At 37.9% G+C, this 19,932-nt stretch overlaps 3 protein-coding genes across 6 annotated transcripts; 2 read left to right on the top strand and 1 right to left on the bottom strand.

Annotated features, from left to right (window-relative positions):
- On the top strand, positions 1–3,663 carry LOC111798947 (UDP-glucuronic acid decarboxylase 6-like). Of its 2 annotated transcripts, XM_023682313.1 has the most exons (14): positions 1–198; positions 487–566; positions 725–825; positions 1,217–1,303; positions 1,502–1,589; positions 1,680–1,771; positions 1,897–1,961; positions 2,044–2,132; positions 2,327–2,404; positions 2,498–2,591; positions 2,712–2,778; positions 2,888–2,951; positions 3,034–3,074; positions 3,185–3,663. In XM_023682313.1, exons 3-14 carry the CDS (start codon positions 736–738, stop codon positions 3,368–3,370), a joined length of 1,041 nt encoding a protein of 346 aa, XP_023538081.1. In that variant the 5' UTR covers positions 1–198; positions 487–566; positions 725–735; the 3' UTR covers positions 3,371–3,663. The 2 variants fall into 2 exon arrangements, with proteins under 2 accessions (XP_023538081.1, XP_023538074.1); XM_023682306.1 differs by lacking the exon at positions 487–566 and having other exon boundaries at positions 2–198.
- Positions 3,664–3,697: 34 nt separating this feature from the next.
- LOC111798937 (methionine--tRNA ligase, chloroplastic/mitochondrial) lies at positions 3,698–8,501 on the bottom strand. The gene is made up of 12 exons (XM_023682295.1): positions 8,042–8,501; positions 7,030–7,173; positions 6,766–6,915; positions 6,396–6,563; positions 5,974–6,098; positions 5,714–5,807; positions 5,452–5,550; positions 4,991–5,171; positions 4,776–4,891; positions 4,374–4,529; positions 4,118–4,246; positions 3,698–4,024 (listed from the first exon to the last, which is right to left on the bottom strand). Exons 1-12 carry the CDS (start codon positions 8,360–8,362, stop codon positions 3,863–3,865), a joined length of 1,845 nt encoding a protein of 614 aa, XP_023538063.1. The 5' UTR covers positions 8,363–8,501; the 3' UTR covers positions 3,698–3,862.
- Positions 8,502–9,303: 802 nt separating this feature from the next.
- Positions 9,304–19,748, top strand: LOC111776452. 3 transcript variants are annotated; one of them, XM_023655898.1, is made up of 11 exons: positions 9,304–9,520; positions 10,067–10,163; positions 10,834–11,751; positions 11,857–11,984; positions 12,441–12,572; positions 12,671–13,694; positions 14,202–14,708; positions 14,810–15,087; positions 15,951–16,043; positions 16,126–16,251; positions 17,150–19,748. In XM_023655898.1, exons 1-11 carry the CDS (start codon positions 9,386–9,388, stop codon positions 18,926–18,928), a joined length of 5,217 nt encoding a protein of 1,738 aa, XP_023511666.1. In that variant the 5' UTR covers positions 9,304–9,385; the 3' UTR covers positions 18,929–19,748. The 3 variants fall into 3 exon arrangements, with proteins under 3 accessions (XP_023511666.1, XP_023511658.1, XP_023511674.1); XM_023655890.1 differs by having other exon boundaries at positions 14,780–15,087; XM_023655906.1 differs by lacking the exon at positions 9,304–9,520 and adding an exon at positions 9,538–9,688 and having other exon boundaries at positions 14,780–15,087.
- Positions 19,749–19,932: the final 184 nt, after the last annotated feature.

Here is a 19,932-nt window from a genome sequence, read left to right as displayed (position 1 = left end):
AAAAGACAGCTAATCTCCGTGAAACGTAACGTTCTTCATTTTCAACTCACTTCCGATTTTGGGACCCGCCATTTCGATTACCGTCGAAAAATCCCACACCCTCCCTGGTTTCTGCATTAATTTGTGCTAGAAACCTTAAATTCCACGGCGAAAACGAAAGAATCGAGGTCCTCAGATTTTGATTCGGCTACTCCTAAGGTATAAAATTTCTACATCATTCACTTTCTTTAGTTGATCGCAGGCTTAAATCGTTCATCAAATTTGTTTATTTGTTTATTTTCTTGAGGTTCAATGAGATTCTAGATTTAGATCTGAAATTGTTAGGTAGGTAAGTGCTCACTTCCGTTGCAGAAAAGCTTTCCACTTTTCGTGTTTTTGAAGTTTTTTCTTCACTCTCTTGTTCTCTAAGTCGTTGCTGTTTGGTCTAATGATTCTTATATTCAATTATTATGTTCATTTTTTTTTAAATTCCCAACCTATTCATAGCTATATAAAAGGCATAGGTTGCTGCTTATATTTTCACACAGCAGAATCAAAGCCTTGATATTGGCGAATTGCTTTGAAGGGTTAGTTCTTTCATTTTTTTTGAGTTTGACTTCGTTTGGTTGCATTTCCAATGCGATGCATTTTTCATTTGCATCAAATCCAAGTCTCTTAATCTCTTGATGTTTTTGGTTCGTTTTTTGGAATTCAATTGTGATGTTTGATAATGTTGATGATTCAGTATTTGAAGTAATGGCTAAAGAGGGTTCCAATGGAAATTCCCATGCTTCCACAAAGCCACCACCCACTCCATCTCCTTTGAGAAGTGCCAAATTTTTTCAGGTATCATTCCTTTTTTTTTTTTTACCTTAATGTGTCCGTTTTATGTTTTCTAGCATTATATGATGAGGCAGAATGGCCTTCGAGTGAGCATTATAATCTGTTGTTTTTACTTGTTTTGTGTCAAAGTTTGGCTCATTTCTTTGGTAATATACTACGGGAGGAGCCTGTTCTTTGTTTAGGGCTGTTGGGGATTTCTTTTGCATTTGCTTCATAATTGTGAATTACAAGATTGTTCTTATTAAAATGGCTGGTGTGTGTGAAATGGAGATTTTGGATCGAAATAAACTCGATCTTATTACGAGGCGTTGTGGAGCTTTAAACTCGTGGATTATTATGTTCTTTTCCTTGAAATATTGTTCATTTCCTTAACCAATGTTGGCCTTTACAACAGGCAAATATGAGAATTTTGGTGACTGGAGGAGCTGGGTTCATTGGCTCACACCTGGTGGACAAATTGATGGAAAATGAGAAGAATGAGGTAGTTTCTTCAGTACTTTAGCTGCAATCTCTGTACTTTTCAATTATTGATAGAACCCTTCTGAATATTCTGACTTGTGAGTTGGATTCGTATAAAAAAACGTCGGTATAGACGAGCCTAGATCATGATCCCTGTATTACATGTGTGGTGTTGGTGGGTTTGACATTTTTTTATTTTTTTTTGGTTTTTGGTTTTTAGGTTATTGTTGCTGATAACTACTTCACTGGATCGAAGGATAACCTGAAAAAATGGATTGGCCACCCTAGATTCGAGCTTATCCGACACGGTATTCCTTATTTTACGTTACTTGGAGGGCTTGTGAATTTTCTCTCTTTGTTTCCCTGATTAACACCGTCCCTCAATTTTTCTAACTCAGATGTCACTGAGCCACTGTTGATTGAAGTTGACCAAATATACCATCTTGCTTGCCCGGCGTCTCCGATTTTCTACAAGTACAACCCTGTAAAGGTATGTATCCAATTTGTATACGTCTTGGGTCGAAGATAATAATGTCATGATATTTGAAGATATCCATTGTTAAGAGGTTTGGGAATGAAGCATAGCTCATATTGTTCTGATTGATGTTCTCACAGACCATAAAGACGAATGTAATCGGCACGCTAAACATGTTGGGACTTGCCAAACGTGTTGGAGCCAGGTTTTCAAGACTGCCATTCTATTTCTCTCCCTCAATTCGTAAATACTTTTCTGTCGTGTTATTTACTGGCCTTGTCGAACAGGATTTTGCTTACATCCACGTCCGAGGTATACGGAGATCCTCTCATCCACCCTCAAGATGAAAGCTACTGGGGGAATGTCAACCCAATTGGTAATTTGGTTCAAAGATGCACTTAATGTCTCCTTTCATTTGCTCTAAGACAACACGATTCTCATATGAATTCGAAGTGATGTGAATTCAAATAGCATTCTCATATGTCTGTGAATCATGATTCTGTGATGCAATGAAGGTTGGGTCAGCTGGCTGCATTGTTGAATATTGATGTGTCTGTTGAACTTTTGTAGGTGTGAGAAGTTGCTACGATGAGGGCAAGCGAGTGGCCGAAACTCTGATGTTTGATTACCACAGGCAACACGGGATCGGTGAGTTTTTTTGGATTGCACATATTATTACAACCAGTACTCCATTTTCTGTGCAATTACTTATTGTCTTGAAGTGAACCTTTACAATTGTAGAGATAAGGATTGCAAGAATTTTTAACACCTATGGACCCCGAATGAATATTGATGATGGTCGTGTCGTCAGCAACTTCATTGCTCAAGCGATCCGGTAAGTGTAGTTGTCATCCAATTTTCTCGCCCTATTAGCGTTATCCTTCATCTTCAATGCTTGTTTAATTTCTTCACGCCATATAAACAAGAAGCTACTGTGTACCTTTATATCGTGCAGTAGCGAGCCTTTGACAGTTCAAGCACCTGGAACGCAAACAAGAAGTTTCTGTTATGTCTCTGACATGGTAAGAAAATCTTGGTTCGGGTTCGTTCATGTGTAGATTCAAACAACTGTACTCATTATCAGCTTTTTATGTCCGGATCGATGTCCTAATTTTTAACTGACTAATGAAGGTTGATGGCCTCATTCGGCTAATGGAGGGTGATAACACAGGACCGATCAACATTGGAAACCCAGGTCTTCCTTCAATTTTCTGCTAGATAAGTTTCTCCTTTTCAATTCAGACTAGTCCTAAACGCTTCTTGTTTCTGCGGTTCAGGTGAATTCACAATGCTCGAACTGGCCGAGACCGTGAAAGAGGTAAAATTCTAGCAACTTAATATGGTTCTTTTACATTTGGGATTTATGTTACCCAAATGACAACATAGATTCATAGATCTCAACTGTGATTGTGAATGTCAACTGTTCAGCTCATCAATCCTGGCGTGGAGATCATCATGGTGGAAAACACACCCGATGATCCTCGCCAAAGGAAGCCCGACATCACGAAAGCAAAGGAGCTTCTCAGCTGGGAGCCAAAGATCAAGTTGAGGGACGGACTTCCTCTCATGGAGGACGATTTCCGAACCAGACTCGAAGTCCCAAGAAAAAACTAAGCTTGTAAGCTCAATATAATCATGCCGAAAATGACGCCGTATGGCTGGAGTGAAGAATTTTCAATAGATGAATGGACACGTTTGAGAGGAGATTCGTACGATTCGCTGTGTTGTGTTCTTTATTACCTCGTTCTCTTTATTTAGAATAAGTGACAGACAGAATTTTTGTTTTACCATGATATTGTTCTTAAGGAATCTCCATTTTGGATGTGGATTGTACTTGGTACAAGCTCACTTACATATACAGGTATACAGACATTATGGTCTCTTATATGGAGGCCAAAATTTGAATATTCTAAATTGTAGTGGCCAAACCTTAACAAATCGAATTTAAATGTTCTGTTCAATGTTTTACCATTATAAATTGGCTGAGAATTAGTTTAATAAATTGTCTGATATAATAATTGGTAAATATTCATTTATGGAAAGAACAAAATTTTTAGAAGGAAAAACAGAAGATGAGAGACAGAACTTGAAATTTGAAGGCATGGTTTAGGCTTCTGCCACTTTTTGAGCTATTTTCTTCTTGCTTTTGACTGGTTTTTTGGGAGCTTCTTCTTCACCATTAACAATGGCTTGTTCAATCCTAGCAAAGACTGGGTTTGGAGGAGCCATAACCTGACCAGCCTTCAGCCCTCCCCACTTCGTCTCATTCTACACCCAAAAAGTCACATTATCAGTCACTAGTAATGAGCTGATATCAAACACAGAAAAGAACAAAACACAAGTATGAAATGAGTAAAAGACCCATGTTGCAGCTGCAAACTGGTCCTCAGGGAAGCCGAGCTGCTCGTATATTCTCCAGCTTAAGCGTGGCGTTACTGGGGATAGTGCAATGGCTATGATTCGCATCGCCTCGAGTATAAGAACAAGGTCCTGTTGAGATAATTGAGCCAGATCGAATTCAGAGAAGGGGTTGTTGAATGTTGGAAGGAATCGTAAATCGAAAATTCATATCGAAAATCATGCGCATAAACAAAAATGGATTCTTGAACTGGATAACCTTTGCAGCTGCGTCTGATGAGGCACCACCTTGTTTGAAGAGAGACCATGGTGCTCGCTCATCCATGTAGGAATTTCCAGCATTGCCAATCTCCAACACAGCCTCACAAGCCGATGATAGGGAGAGCTCTTCGTAATGATTCCGAGCTTTCGCAACCTACAAGGCAGCCTAATAAAATCGACACGGTTGCAAATACTCGTGAACTTATTGGTCATAAAGTCATAAACAGAGGACACACAACAGACAATATCCACGCCACAGTGGACTCAGTGACTGAGGAGCTATTTACTGAATTGATCCTAGAGAAGATTTCAACGACGAAAAAATCGATATAGAATTATTTCGCCAACTCCGTGCCATCTCAGATAATAAATACCAATATAATTTCCAAGTCGACCTTACCAATTCCTCGACTTTTTCCTTGAAAGCATTTCCTACAGCTGCAGCAGATGAATCAACCACCAAAGTAGATTGGCAGTTCTTTTTAAGGAGTCCGAGGGTTCGATTAAGAAGATTTCCTGCAAAAGAAACGTCAAGAATTACGTGGTGTCGAACAGAAGCCTCCATTAAAAAGGGCTGTAATTTTCCGTTCAATAGGGACTCCAGTTAAAATATACCTATCGTATTTGCAAGATGCGCATTGACAATATTGATGAAACGATCCTCAGCGTAGTCTCCATCACTACCAAATTCCACCTCTCGAAGGAAGAAGTATCGCACGGGGTCCGAGCCAAACTTTTGAACCAATTCATTTGGTTCAAGAGTATTGCCTAATGACTTGCCCATCTTCATACCATCCTATAAAGTCAAAACAAAAAGAGTTGGTGCATGAAATAAAGCTTAGGAACCAAAATACACCAGATTCACCAAGAAGCTTGAACCAGAAGACTAAAGTAATGGTGACTAGTATAATTCACAAGATACATCAATATTAACATTATACATAACGTAACGGTGACTAGTTTCGTCTTTGCAGACTTAATAAAATATTAACTCTCTTCTACGTCCTTGGCGTTAGACCGGTACAGTCGCCAACTAAATTCCTTTGTCGGTAGCAACTTTAGGAGGCCAAACATACCTTCGTCAAGAACCCATGACCAAAAACCATCTTTGGAAGCTTTAGTCCAGCAGACATTAGCATAGCAGGCCAATAAACTGCATGGAAACGTAAAATATCCTAAAAGAAAAGAATAACAAAGACATTAGATCAGCATCCAACCGACCGAGCTTGAACTAGATAGAAAATGAAAAGGGAAACAACCATTAGCACCCCCAGAATACAACAATAACACAGAATTTTGAGTTCATTAATGGTTGAATAACAGGAATGTATCTCTTACCTTACCAATCAAATGTAAAGAAGCAGGCCAACCCGAAGCAACGGCCGTTTGTAAATTTGGTTGCTCATCGTTCTCTGATAGAGCTGATATATAACTACATTATGGAATTCTCATATGATTAAGATTGAAGGCAATGGCTGTAGCATCCATTTCAATTTTCTTAGAAAATGGTGGAGAGTTGTTGCAAATTGACATAAACAACTAAGAGGTTCAGACAGTCACAATACACAAGGTTACAAAGAACATAAGGAAGAGATTACCCTAATAATGCATCAAACCAAACATAAATTGTTTGCTTTTGATCATTGGGAACTGGAATGCCCCATTCAACTGATGCTCTGGAGATAGAGAAGTCCTTTAGGCCACTTTTAATCCAACTTTGCACCTTGGAAGATATAGTGCTGAATTAAACGAAGGATGATTCGAGATCCGCAAGGTGGAAAAAATTGTAACAAACAATAGAATTGGTATTCGGTCGTTCGAGAAAAAAAATGGCTATATAAATACAATATCAAATTAGATCAACGAGATATGACGAGCGTTTACGAGACTTACATTTATAGCTTTATTGGTAATGGAGAATCTAGAATGTCAATAGCTAGATAGTATCTAATGCAATACTTATAATGGAAGACGAATAGTAAATTTCACACACAAGCGTAGAAAAATCGCCTATAGTCACCTCGTTCAAACGGAAGGCAGGCTGCACAAACCCCGGATTCTGTGTTAAAGTTTCTTCAAGCAATCTCTGGTATTTTGACAATGCAAAAAAGTAATTGTCTTCTTTCCTTGAAGCACAGGGCTTCAGGTGTATAGGACAACAGTTGTCAGCAAGAAGTTCTTTTTCATCCTGCGGGGCCAGAAATGAATGTGCTTATAAATGTAAGAGAACTAATGCAGACTATTGGAAAAGCGATGATCGATCGATATTTTATCATAATTGAGGAGAGAATAATTGTTAATCGTAAACATGAAATTTGACGTGTGAATACCGTATGATTCGAAATACAGAGTTTTCAAATGGGTAGAAGGAGAAAGACAAGAAAGAACACCTTGTATTCCTCACAATTGACACAATAAAGTCCCTCATAATCAGCTCTATAGATGTCTCCGTTGGCAAGAACGTTCGAGTAAAATTCCTTTACAATGGTCTCGTGTTTAGGATCAGTTGTCCGAATGAACTTATCATAAGCTATATCTAGCTGCAAAGGGAGGAAACCAGAAGGAAAAAAATAAGATATAATGAATAATGTTAAGTATTTGATAAACTAATTACAGCAAACTGAGAAGAAAAGCATGGAATGTGTTTGGATTACATCTTTCCAGAGTGTTTTGTATGCCTCTGAAATGTTGTCACAATGTTCGCTTGGACCCGAACCCTGAGCAGCAGCAGCCGTGGCAATCTTCTCCCCGTGCTCGTCTGTGCCAGTAATGAAGATGACTTTCTTTCCTAGCAGCCTCTGTTATTATATTTGACACAAGGGGTTGAAATTTTAAGTTCATTGAGGAGCCATTGATGGTAAAATTGTATTCCAAAATTCAAATATTAACAAACTAAAACAGCAGGTATCAGAAAGAGAGAAGTGTGTAAACTGAATCCCCGAATCCCTAAACCGTAACGGCCCAAGCCCACCACTAGCAGATATTGTCCTTTTTGGAATTTTTCCTTTCGGGGTTTCCCCTCAAGGTTTTTAAAACGCGTCTTCTAAGGAGAGGTTTTCACACTCTTATAAAGAATGCTTCGTTCTCATCCCCAACCGATGTGAGATCTCACAATCCACCCCCCTTTAGGGGCCAGCGTTGTTGCTGGCACACCGCTTCATGTCCACCCCCTTTAAGGCTCAACCTCCTTGCTGGTACATTTCCCATTATCTGGCTGTGATACCATTTGTAATGGTCTAAGCCCACCATCAGCAGATATTGTCCTCTTTGAAATTTTCCCTTTCGGGCTTCCTCTCAAGGTTTTTAAAAAGCGTCTACTAATGAGAGGTTTTCACACTCTTATAAAGAATGCTTCGTTCTTCTCTCCAACCAATGTGGGATCTCACATAAACGATCTTGCTCTCAGACATTGACAGACATTGACTGGACTACATATGAGCATACAAAGAAAACAGATGGAGAAGGCAAGTATGATAACAACATCTTCAATTTCAGCTACAAAGTGCCGACCAAAGAACACCCAATAATCGATAAGAGCAACAATTACTCATAGCTCATTCAAATCAAGCATTAAACAGATGCCCCACTAGTTACCAAAGCACTAACTAAACGAACAACCAACAAGAACTACAAGTATGGAGATTCTGAATAAAGGGAAAAAGGAACCTGAAACCGCGCAATGGCATCGGCAGCAATGGTGGTATAAGCACTCCCCATATGAGGGGCAGCATTAACATAATAAAGTGGTGTTGTGATGACAAACGGGTCTGTTGCGGCTCCGCCATCATGGGAATTGAAATTGCTCGCAGAGGAACAGAATAAGGCGCGTTTTGAAGAAGAAGAAGAACAAGAAGACGGGGCCGATAGCAGATTTTGATAGAATTTGAAGCGGGTTCTAAAATGGGTAGCTTTGAGATTGCGAGAATTCTGCAAAGGGTTTAAGAGCCAGAGAGAATTTTGTATGGAGGTGTTTATTCTTGCGGCCATTTTTTCGATTTCCCGAGTAGCAGAGGGCTGTCTCTGCTTGTAGCTTCGCTTGGCAGTGAGCCAGTAACTAGCTACCCGCGAATTTGGTTTTCAGCCGTGACCATATCCGATTGCGGTTTCTCGCTTCCGACCTGTCGCACAATTCTTAAGCCATTACTTAACAAAAAAAAAAAAATAAATAATAATAATAATAATAATAAAAAATTATAGTTATAATGACAATAGTAACCTTGGGACTTCCAATTCAATATGAATTATATTAAAACTTAACAGCCTAAATTCAAAATTTTAATGTATTTTATTTCATCCTAGTATTTTAAAGAAGTTAGACCTTGTTCAAACCAATTATGGACGGTTTTTTTTTTTAAACTTTGATCGCGCATGCAAGAAGGCAATGATGTTCAGTTCACAATGTTGGATGATGAAAGTGCCGACTAATTTAGAGAATGATCATGAGTTTATAATTAAATAATACTCTCTTAATTGATACGAGGGGGAGCCCAAAGCAAAGTCGAAAGAGTTTAGGTTCAAAGTAGACAATATTATATCATTTTGGAGAGTCTTGTTTTTTTAGCATGATATTAGAGTAATGTCCTCGTTAAAAAAGAAAACATTAAATTTTCTTAAAAAAAAAATATTAACTATATATTTTTTTTTTACATAAATATTATAATTTTTATTTAATAAAATTAACTTGAAACTAAAAGAGAAATTATTTTAGAAATTTTTAAAAATATAAAAAGAAAGCTAGAGTGTATTTATCGTCATTTCGGGGAGAATCCATCGAGATAAATGAAAACAGGTCAGAGGGGACGGACCAGCGAGCCACGTGACAGTGGCACTGACGTAATTTAATAGTCAAAGCGAGGGCATTTACGTAAAAGTAATGACTGCCTCACCTCCAGTCCGCCGTGTCGATTCTCTATTCGCGTATCCAAACAAACCCTTTCGCCCACCTTCGTCCTCAAACTTCCGTTTCCTTAGACCGCTTCTTCTTCAATCTCCCTGTCACTGAGCGGGAGGATGGAGAAGAACGATGCCGAGGAGCTCACCGTCAAAGCCATGGAGTCAAATCTGAAACCTACCAGAAGCAAAACCTCCAATTCCAGAGAAGAAGGAGAAGTATCTTCCTCCGACAACGACACACAAACACATGGCGTACTTTCTTCTTCTTCTTCTTCCTCAATCTTCTCCTTCCGCTTCTCGTATGTTTTTCTTAATCATCTACTTCTCATGCCCTCTCCATGTGTTCCTCTTCGATGCTGAGAATGATCATACATTCGTTACAAATTTTCCTTCTGCCTTTGTTTTTCTTTGGACCTGGAGGTTACGATTTTCTCTCTACCTCTGTTTTTCTTTGGAAATGAAGGCTCCCCCTAGCTTGATAGGCTATAATACTAATTGGAGTTCTAAGTTTGTGTTTATCTTGATTCTTGGTTGTATATAATAGAGAGAAGCTGTAATACTTAGAAGCTCAAAAGTTTGCTCTACGCGGTAGGGTTTAAAGGTTTTAGTCGTGTCTTGCTGATTGCAATTGGATATCACTTTGGGCTTGTGAATTGGTTTTGTTCTCTGGCACGGCTGTTCGGTATCTGAAATAGGTTTTCTGATTCACCGTGATTCACTGGGTTCCTCTGTAGTCAAGATATTGTTGTCTTAGTTGTAGTTTCGTACGGCCTTTGAGGACTTTTTTTTACTTCTCAGGTTCATCATGTTCGTTCTGCTATGCCTGCTTCGGTCACATCACCAATATCATCCATTCTTCCTCCGAAGAATAAATGTAACGCAGGGATCCAGGCGGGTAAGTAATGCCGCGCTTATGGATGCGACACTGGCTTTTTTTTAGTACATTGCGTATAAGTTCATTAACACTCCCTTCTCACTTTGAAATCGGAGACGGCATCTAAAAGTTCCTTTTATGTTATTATCATTATGAAGTTTTTGACATACCTGCAATATAATCTCGTTGAATGTAGTGTAGTGTTTAGTCATATTATGAAACCAAGGACACTGGATACCTGGATGCATGATAATCTGTGGCGGTTACATGGATTTAGGTAACCTTGCCGAAATACTCTTCAGCTTTACTAAAGGTGAAGTGTGTACAAATCACTTTTCCTTCAAGTGCTGAAATGCATGATTATCTGTGGCGGTTACATGGATTTAGGTAACCTTGCCGAAATACTCTTCAGCTTTACTAAAAGTGAAGTGTGTACAATCAAGTGCTGAAAAGTCACACTAGCTGCGCCTCTTTGTAACTCTCATCTTTTATGAATATTTACTGCAATTAAGGTCCAATGCTTAAAGTTTTCCTGTTACTCTGGACTTTTGATGGGGTTCTCTAATTGTTGCCATTATAAATAAATTTTAGCAGTGCACTAATTTTTTTGGTGGTTTTGTTTTAATAGTATTTTATGATGTACAATATCTGCCACTGACAGAGAAGGCTGTTTCTGGAAATACATTTTCAGTTTCTGCTGATGTTTGCCCAAAAACATCCATACAAACTACTGCTCAGAAGATATGTGATAATGATCAAATTGTACATAAAGCTATTACTCCTTGGGTTGCTTCCAGAGATGCCAATGCAAATCTTGTGATAAGCTTCTCAGATGATAGTGGCAGTGACATGGATGAACGCAGTAAAGAAAAAACTTCAAAATCTCGTAGTAATGCTGTTGGACATTTTATGCCTCCAACTTCATTACTTGATAAATCGAATAAGTTACGCAGTATGACAAGGAACAAAGTAGTGGCAAACAAATTTTCTTCAAGTCAATCATTTATCACTTCTAAGACAATGACTCGGAGAGCATGTTCCAAGGGTGCTGCAGGGCCCTCGTTGGTTGAACAAGGATCTAGAATCAGAGCTTTCAGTGGAAACCTACCGAGTCAAGGGCATCGAAATGATCAAGGAATGAATTTAAAGAGTAGTAAGCTGCAGGATTTGCGGGAGCAGATAGCCATTTGGGAAAGCAAACTGAAGCTCAAGTCTGCCCAACAGAACAAGGAGATCATTTCAGCTACAAACCAGGGTTATATTGTCACAAATTCAAAATCTGATTTAGGTAGGAAAGGGAATGCTACCATCTCTCAGTTTCCTCCATCAGGGCCTACACAACCAGATGCAAAGCGCATGAAAACCATTGGTTCTTATTCTACCAAGCTGAGTTTAAGTGGGCAGCATCTACGTGCAACAAATGCTGTAAAATCTGTTTTTCGGCCACAAGAGCCTGGAGAAGAGACACAGAACATTAAAGTCACTTATAACCAAAAAGGGAATTCTATGAATAGAGGTGAGTCCAATGCGTTGAAGCAGAAGAAGGAAGATATCAAGCATGTGGCTGCTTCACCATCACCTGGAAGTGACCTTGGCAAAGTACATGATGGTGAATAATATGTTCATACTAAATTGAAAATTTAGATCTTACAGTTGGCGCCATCTTGCTAATCTATGGGGTGCCTGCCCAACTTGTTTGTATATTGCTTTGCAGGTACTGACATTGTTGCTAATGGCAATCAATCAGATTGGATTAGTAAGCAGGTGGATCCTCACCCTCTTGTTGTCTTGGGTCAAGCTTCGGTTCTCCCAAATACTGCATCCAATGTCCAAACTCTGTTTGTAAGTCAATAGTTGTACATGTGATTTGATGTTTTTCACATTGATGTATTTTTATCACATTGCTAAAATTCATTATACTACCCAGAAAATTCAGAAGTTGCTCCATTAAACCTTTGATTAACTTCCATTGTTTTATGTTTGACTATACTATCTGTGGAATCTCCTAAAATTGTGAAATTCAAGGTGAAAATTACTTGAACTACATCAGTGTTATTGACAATGGATGATCAGATTCCTTGTCATATTTAGAAGATACTAATTTTTTTGTTTATGTGAATGAACTTCTCTTCCAAATTATTTTCCCGTTATCACTGAATGATCAGATTCCATGTCATATAAGATAATAAATTTTTTGTTTACGTGAATGAACTTCTCTTCCAAATTATTTCCCTGTTTATAATACGTAGTTTTTCCTCCTCTCCCCTTGAAGCATAATTTAAATATTTGTATCAACAGGATAATAGTGAGTTTCACAGTCCAAATGATGGCCTTCAACAATCTGCCTCAACTGCAAATTTTTCTGAAGGAACATGCCCTCAATCAGCATCCAATGTCAAGATACCAGAGTCATTCAGTAATTTCTTTAAGGTTTATCTTCAAGCCCAACTGTAACATTTTTAGTTTTCTTTTTCCTCCCCTTTTATTTTTAGTTACATGACCTCCCTCTGAATTTATTTCTATTGCAGTCGTTGATCAACAGTAAAAGCACTGGGACTGCGTTTGGTAATCCTTCAAGTTGCTTGGGCTTCAGCAATGTTGATCTCGAATCACTATTTGAAATGGAGGAGTCGCTAGACAAGGATCTGGAAGAAGCACAAGATTTCAGGCGCAGATGTGAAGTTGAAGAAAGAAATGCTTTCAAAATTTATTCTAGAGCTCAAAGGGCTTTGATTGAGGCTAACTCTAGATGTCTTGATCTTTATCACAAGAGAGAGCTATTCTCAGCTCATTTTCACTCATTTTGCATGAATAATCCTGGTTTAGTTAGTTCCTCAAGAGAGCAAGAAAACATGAAAATTGGTGTGGATCACTCAAATAGTATGTCTGGAAATGAAAATAGAGCTTCTCCTTTGTATCAGAAGCATTCTGAATATAACAGTTTTACTCAGCTACGGAATGACTTAAATATGCAACATGAAAATGCTAGTCCCATCAATACTTCGATCCTGCATGAAAATAGACAAAATTTGGGGTCTGAGCCTGAATCCTGTTCTGACTTATGTGGTATTACATTGAATCCAGTCCCTTCTAAGGGCAAGAATATTGCAGACAGAATTTGCTCCCCATCCATTGAGCCAAACGCTTCAGTGGATGGAGATGAAGAGTCATTTCATTCTGACCATGAAATGATTGATTCGTATGATGAATGCTACATAGGAAAGAAACGCTTTGAAGATGATCAAATGGAGGCATGCAATATGTCGAAGAAAAACCACTATGATGATAACACTGAGGATTCTTTGCGTCTTGAAGCAAAATTAAGGTCTGAACTATTTGCACGTCTAGGAACAAGAAATTCGTCACAGACTTGTAATCCATGCCATAACATTCAGACTTCAGTGGAAAAGGGGGCTGAAAAAGATGCCAGAGATGATAAAACTCAGCAAAATTATACAGAACCTACAGTAAGACAAGCAGTTGGAAATGACATTGACAAGACCAAGAGTGCTTTATTATCAGGAAAGAGAGATCAAAAGTTTGGTTTTGGAGGTAATTTTATCTTTAGAAATGAGATTTCTCGGTCTTCATCATATATGATCTTACAGGCATGTAGGATGTAGATTACGATTGCACATTCCAGCAGTCAAATTTATCTTTATGTTATTATGGTTCTTTTGGTTCTTGCTTTGATTTCTAGTAACCTATATTTTCTTTTAACGACACCTTTTCAATGGCACCCCTTTTCTCCATGTTATTTTCGGTGAAAACTTTCTACCTACTAATGATCGTCACCCAAGGTCCTTACCTAAAGGCTGGTTTTAGATGTTGTCGTCTTTGAAGTGGAAAAATATAGGGAATTATGCTTATTAGTTAAACTGGGTCGGCTATTAACAATCTGGGTATTACATCTTTTTCGATTATCGATTTTGATAATTTAATTTTCTCTCATGTGTATGGGAAATCCTAAATGGGGAGATTCTTTCTTCTCTCTCCTCCCTTCCTGAAAACCCTAACCCAATTTATAGTTTATTTTTCTAAATTTAGTTCCTAATGCAGGCACAGACAGATGCAAGACCCCAGATGACATCCGTAGCCATTGTAATTTTGAGAACTTTCCATTAGAAACTCATGACGTTGCAGACTCTGATGTCAATGAATCATCCAATAGAGAAGGTCCTTGCTCTTATTTTAGTTATGCACCTCTGACTTTGAACAGTGTTTTGCAACATATGAAGGCCGTCTCTTCAGTTAGTACAGAAGTCTTGCTCAGTAAAACCCGAGAGAGTCTCTCTAATCTTGGTTTGCCTGAGGAAGGGGATTTGCTAGAAGTAGATAGAATCCACTGGAGAAAATTAGAAGAGAACCATGTACCTGATACTGTCAGTTGTATGTTTCAGAGTGATGGCTCTTATACTGATGATCTTTCCATTGATCCATCTTGGCCACTTTGCATGTATGAACTCCGTGGAAAATGCAACAATGACGAATGTCCTTGGCAACACGTGAAGGACTCCTCTTTATCCAATAGGAGGCCATGTCAGGATAGCCAGAGCAACTATTCTGGTATGATAGTCTGATGTTTTCTTAATTGCATGGTTGCATTTTGTATTTTTTTTCATCTTCATCTTTTGCAGATTCTTGCAATGGACTATTGTTTTCTTCAGATGAAACAAAAGTCTTCAAGTATGAAGACCTTATGACTCCTCCAACTTACCTGGTTGGCGTAGATATTCTAAAAGCTGATTCACATTCATACAATCCCGTTTTAGTTCAGAAAAGTAGTAAATGCTGGCAAAACTTTTTTAGCATTTCTTTGACGTTACCAAATTTGCTCCAAAAGGATGCTTCTGCTGATGGGCTATTTCTACATGATGCTCGTATAGAGGCCAAGGGAAGTTGGAATAGACAGTCATCATATTTTCAGAGTGGAAGCACTACATTGGTTTGTTCATTACTCCTTATATATACCATTGGCTCAGTTTGCAGTTGAACATTTGTCTTTTCTTTTTTGACATGTGGCACATAATGACTATATTAGTAACTAATTCATATCTGACTCTGTCTCTCTTCTTCCCCTGCCATGCATGATTACTTGTCTTTTTCGTGTTTTTTGGTTAGAAATATCTTATTCAACAGTCTCGAAATGCTGTGATTACAGTACTTCATCAGTGTCACTTCAGTAAACTTCATTTCCAATAGATTTTTGTCTGAATTATGATAACTCTTTTCTTTGTGTAATTTAAAGTATAACATTATATATTAACCATCTCATCCTGGGAAACATGGTTACTCGTACCTTGCTCAAATTGCAGTACTTAGTATGAATATTTTAAACTGAGAAACATCATTTTTTTTTCATGTTTTAAAAAAAATAATATTTGGGGTGGGAGATTCAAACCTCAGACTTCTTACTTAGTTGTGGATGTACATGTTTTATGCCAGTTGACATATGCTTATGTTGACTTTTTTTCTTCTCCTTTTTGCACATTGTCATTGTGTGAAGATGCTGCAGTTTCTTTTGGTATGCCTGTAGTTGGTGTTACATTCTTTTTTTCCTCTTTTCTATTTTAGATAGAATTGTCCCTTTGTGAAGTTACCATTATGCTCTTTGAAGGTTTCTGTCGCGTATTACTGATTACTTATCCTTATTCATCTTCCTGTTGTTTGGTCTCATGATCTCACTTGTACTGATTTTTCTCACAACGACCATAAAGTTTTCTGTCACTGATTATTGAATACAGACCATTAACCATCTTTCTGTTGTTTGACCCATGATCTCACTTGTGCCAACTTCTTACGAAGTAGAGTCAGCTGAAACAGGCTGATGAGAACCAAGCTCTGGAAACAGCTCTAATTATTATTAACCAGGAAATGAACAGTCGAGAGGGCATGAAAAGGGTACTTCTTTGTTATTCTTTCTTTAGTTGATTCTTGCTTATGTGAACTATGTTGCAACAGTTGAAATTTTTTGGATTTGCAGGCTCTTCCTATACTATCACGTGCTATAGAGAGTAATCCAAAATCTATAGCTCTCTGGACCATGTATCTTCTTATATTCTATAGCTATACAACAAACGGAGGGAAGGATGACATGTTTTCTTATGCGGTATGCATTATTGTTGTTCCTGCTCTACTATAGAATATAATATGGTAGTATGAATAGTACTGCAAAAACATCCTGAAAGATATTGATTAAATCTATGTATTAAATAGATATGATAAAGAGATAAAACAAGATTTGTGATGTCAAAGGTTTTTTCTTTCATCAGAATTTAATGAACACTGCTTAGTATTTTACCGAGCCTTAGTTATTCTTTTCATCTTTATCAACTTTATAAAGTGAGGATTTGAACACAATATGTTTTTCCTTTCACCTCTTGGTGATATGCTATTTATACAAGGTTTACAATATAGAAACTGATAGTTCAAAGTTCAAAGTATGAGGATTGGATGGTTTACGGTGATCCAAAGCTCCAAATTTTTTTGTCACGCATCTCAAAGTTTCTTCCACTTGTGAAAACAGTCAGTGTTGAAGTAACGAAAAAGCTGACTCTTACCGGTACTTTATTGGGGGTACATACTGAAAGGCTATGTTGCTCAATCAAATGGTGTTAACAAAAACTCTCTAGGATGTCGAAATTAGAACTATAAATTGTTTTAGATAATGGGTTAGGAGATGTTATCTACTTTACTCAATCGTGTCTTTGTTGAATATACAATGTATTAAATATGAAAATTATTGTAGCGCAGCTGTGTACATATGTCATGCATCATAACAATTGATCTATGAAAATCTTTGATTTCGATTGAAGTATGGTTTTTGGCTATTATTTAGGTCTTTTCCTTTTAAAAGAAAGCTTTCTCCTTGTAATTGTATCACCTTTATTATTAAATGCAAACTTGTCTCTTCCTCCATGCTTGAGTTGGTGGGCTCTTCTGTCCATTACTTATTTTCACTCGCTTAATCATGCATTATGCGGAAACCCTTTGCTCTCGTTCTTCAGGTCAAGCACAATGAGCAATCTTATGAACTCTGGCTTTTGTACATCAACAGTCACATGAATCTTGATGCTCGAATAGCTGCTTATGATGCTGCACTTTCTGCACTCTTCAACAATATATTGACTCAAATGGATGAGAAATGTGCTAGTGCCCATATCTTGGACCTGATTTTACAGATGACAAATTGTTTGTGTATGTCTGGGAATGTCGAGAAGGCTACTCAGAAGATTTTTGGACTTCTTCGAGTTGCAATGGATTCTGACGAGCCTGGTTCTTTTATGCATTCTGATATGCTCACATGCTTAAATATATCTGACAAATGTATTTTCTGGGTTTGTGTTGTGTATTTAGTTATTTACAGGAAACTGCCTCATGCTGTAGTGCAGCAGCTTGAATGTGAGAAAGAACTGGTCGAGATTGAATGGCCTACCATTCATTTGACAGATGGTGAGAAGCAGAGGGCTTCTACAGTGGTCAAGAAAGCAGTGGATTTTTTCGATTCGTGCTTGAACAATGAATCACTTGAAAGTCAAAGCTACCAGAAATCTATTCAAATGTTTGCTGTCAATCATATTAGGTGCTTGATGGCATTTGAGGACATAGGTTTCACTAGGAACTTATTGGATAAATATGTTAAACGCTATCCATCTTGCTTAGAACTTCTTTTGCTTAACGTGTGGACAAAGAAACATGATTTTGGGGAAACGGTTGCAGCATTTGAAGAAGTGATCAGGAACTGGCCGAAAGAAGTACCTGGGGTCCAGTGCATCTGGAATCAATATGCTGAATATTTACTTCAGAATGGGAGGATCAAATATACAGAAGAACTAATGGCGCGCTGGTTTGACTCTAGTTCAAAAATAGGTTCTAGAACTAGAACATTGGATAATAGTGATTGCAACTCCTTACACTTGCTAGATTATGCTTCAGGATCAATTGTACATGCATTAGATTGCAGTCCCGGCGAGGTGGATTTGGTGTTTTGGTATCTTAATCTTTCTGTTCATAAATTACTGCTGAATGACCTATTAGAAGCACGTTTGGCCTTTGACAATGCTCTGAGGGCTGCTAGTTCTGGGACTTTTAAATATTGCATGAGAGAGTATGCTATGTTTTTGCTTACTGATGAATCCTTACTGAATGAAGCTGGTTCTGTTGGTGGAATAAGGAGCATTTTAGAGGGTTATCTCAGTGATGTACGAGCTTTCCCTGTCCCTGAGACATTATCAAGAAAATTCATTAACGATATCAAGAAGCCAAGAGTTCAGCTTCTCGTCAGTAACATGTTGTCTCCACTTTCTCCGGATGTTTCTCTGGTGAACTGTATTCTTGAAGCCTGGTATGGGCCCTCTCTTTTACCCCCAAAATTTAGCAAACCAAAGGAATTGGTGGATTTTGTGGAAACTATCTTAGAAATGTTGCCTTCAAATTATCAGTTAGTACTCTCTGTCTGTAAGCATTTATGCAATGGCAACAACTCTTCCCAAGTCACCTCTGCCAGCCTCATTTTCTGGGCCTGCTCAAATTTGATCAGTGCAATTTTTTGTGCTGTTCCGATACCACCAGAGTTCATTTGGGTAGAAGCTACTAACATTCTTGTCAATGTGAAAGGTTTTGGTGCCATAACTGAGAGGTTTCACAAGAGAGCCTTATCGGTATACCCATTTTCTGTTCAGCTGTGGAAATCATACTACAACAAATGTAAAGCTAGAGGAGATACAAGCGCTGTTCTGCAGGCAGTAAATGAAAGGGGAATTGAACTCAGCTTGCCTTCTTTATGACAGAGTTTTATCTTCTTGGTAGGATCAGTTAACATACAGGAAAATTAGGATCAGTTTTAGTCATGGAAGCTGCCTCAATGTGTACAGATAGTTTACATTATACGGTTTTGTCATGCTAGGCACGGTAGTATTGCCAGTTTTGCTATGTCGTAGAGAGCTAGTTGCAGCAGCTAGGAATTAGAAAAATACTTGCACAGTGGAAAAAAAAAAAAGAAAAACAATTGGTGGAAAAAGGTTTGTCTGCAAAGTCGTTGAAACTTGATTTATTGAGGCTGTCATCAGGTTTTTCAGCCAGATCCTCACTTCCATTCTTTGGCGGTTATAGAAAGGTGTATCGTCGAACGCCAGGTTTATCCCTATCTTTTTTGGCAGCTGACATTGTTTCATCTTGTTCTTCAACCTTCCCCGCATGCTAGAATCAATTTCTAGAATAAACCTTACCCTTTTTAATGCAAATACTAACCATTTTTAGGTTAGAATTTGATGTGGTTGAAATGCAATAGAACTTACTGAATGCTCATCGGTGAGTGTTCTTCTATGGCTGTTTTTGTACTATCTGCTAGCTTAGTTTGTTTGTTAAAGCCACGAGAAGATCAAATACAAGTTTGTGCTTCTATGGCTATAAACTTGATCACAAACTTCTTGGATGGCTTGTCTTTGGATTTGCCTACTGCGTCATCTTAGCCCCTCTATCAGTTCGTCAATGTGTAGATGGTAAGGACACATTTGATCACTCAGTTAGGTTTGTATAACTTAAACTTAGGAAGTGAGTTTGTATCTGATATGCAAGTTTATTTATTCAAACTTAGTTCATGCAAGAGTTAATATTTCCTAAGATTTTATGCTTGTGAGTCCACTTAAATTGGTTGGAACATTGTATTGATTTATTCTTATTTTTAAAAATTTTGTAATTGTGTTTTTTTAGTATAACAAAGGTTTAAGTACGAATTTTTATCTAAGAGTAAATGTCAATTATTATTTAGCAATTCAACCTTACAGTAATT

This window comes from Cucurbita pepo, chromosome LG01 (assembly GCF_002806865.2).
Source record: "Cucurbita pepo subsp. pepo cultivar mu-cu-16 chromosome LG01, ASM280686v2, whole genome shotgun sequence".
Lineage (NCBI taxonomy): Eukaryota > Viridiplantae > Streptophyta > Magnoliopsida > Cucurbitales > Cucurbitaceae > Cucurbita > Cucurbita pepo.
This window is presented reverse-complemented; position numbering and strand designations above follow the sequence as displayed.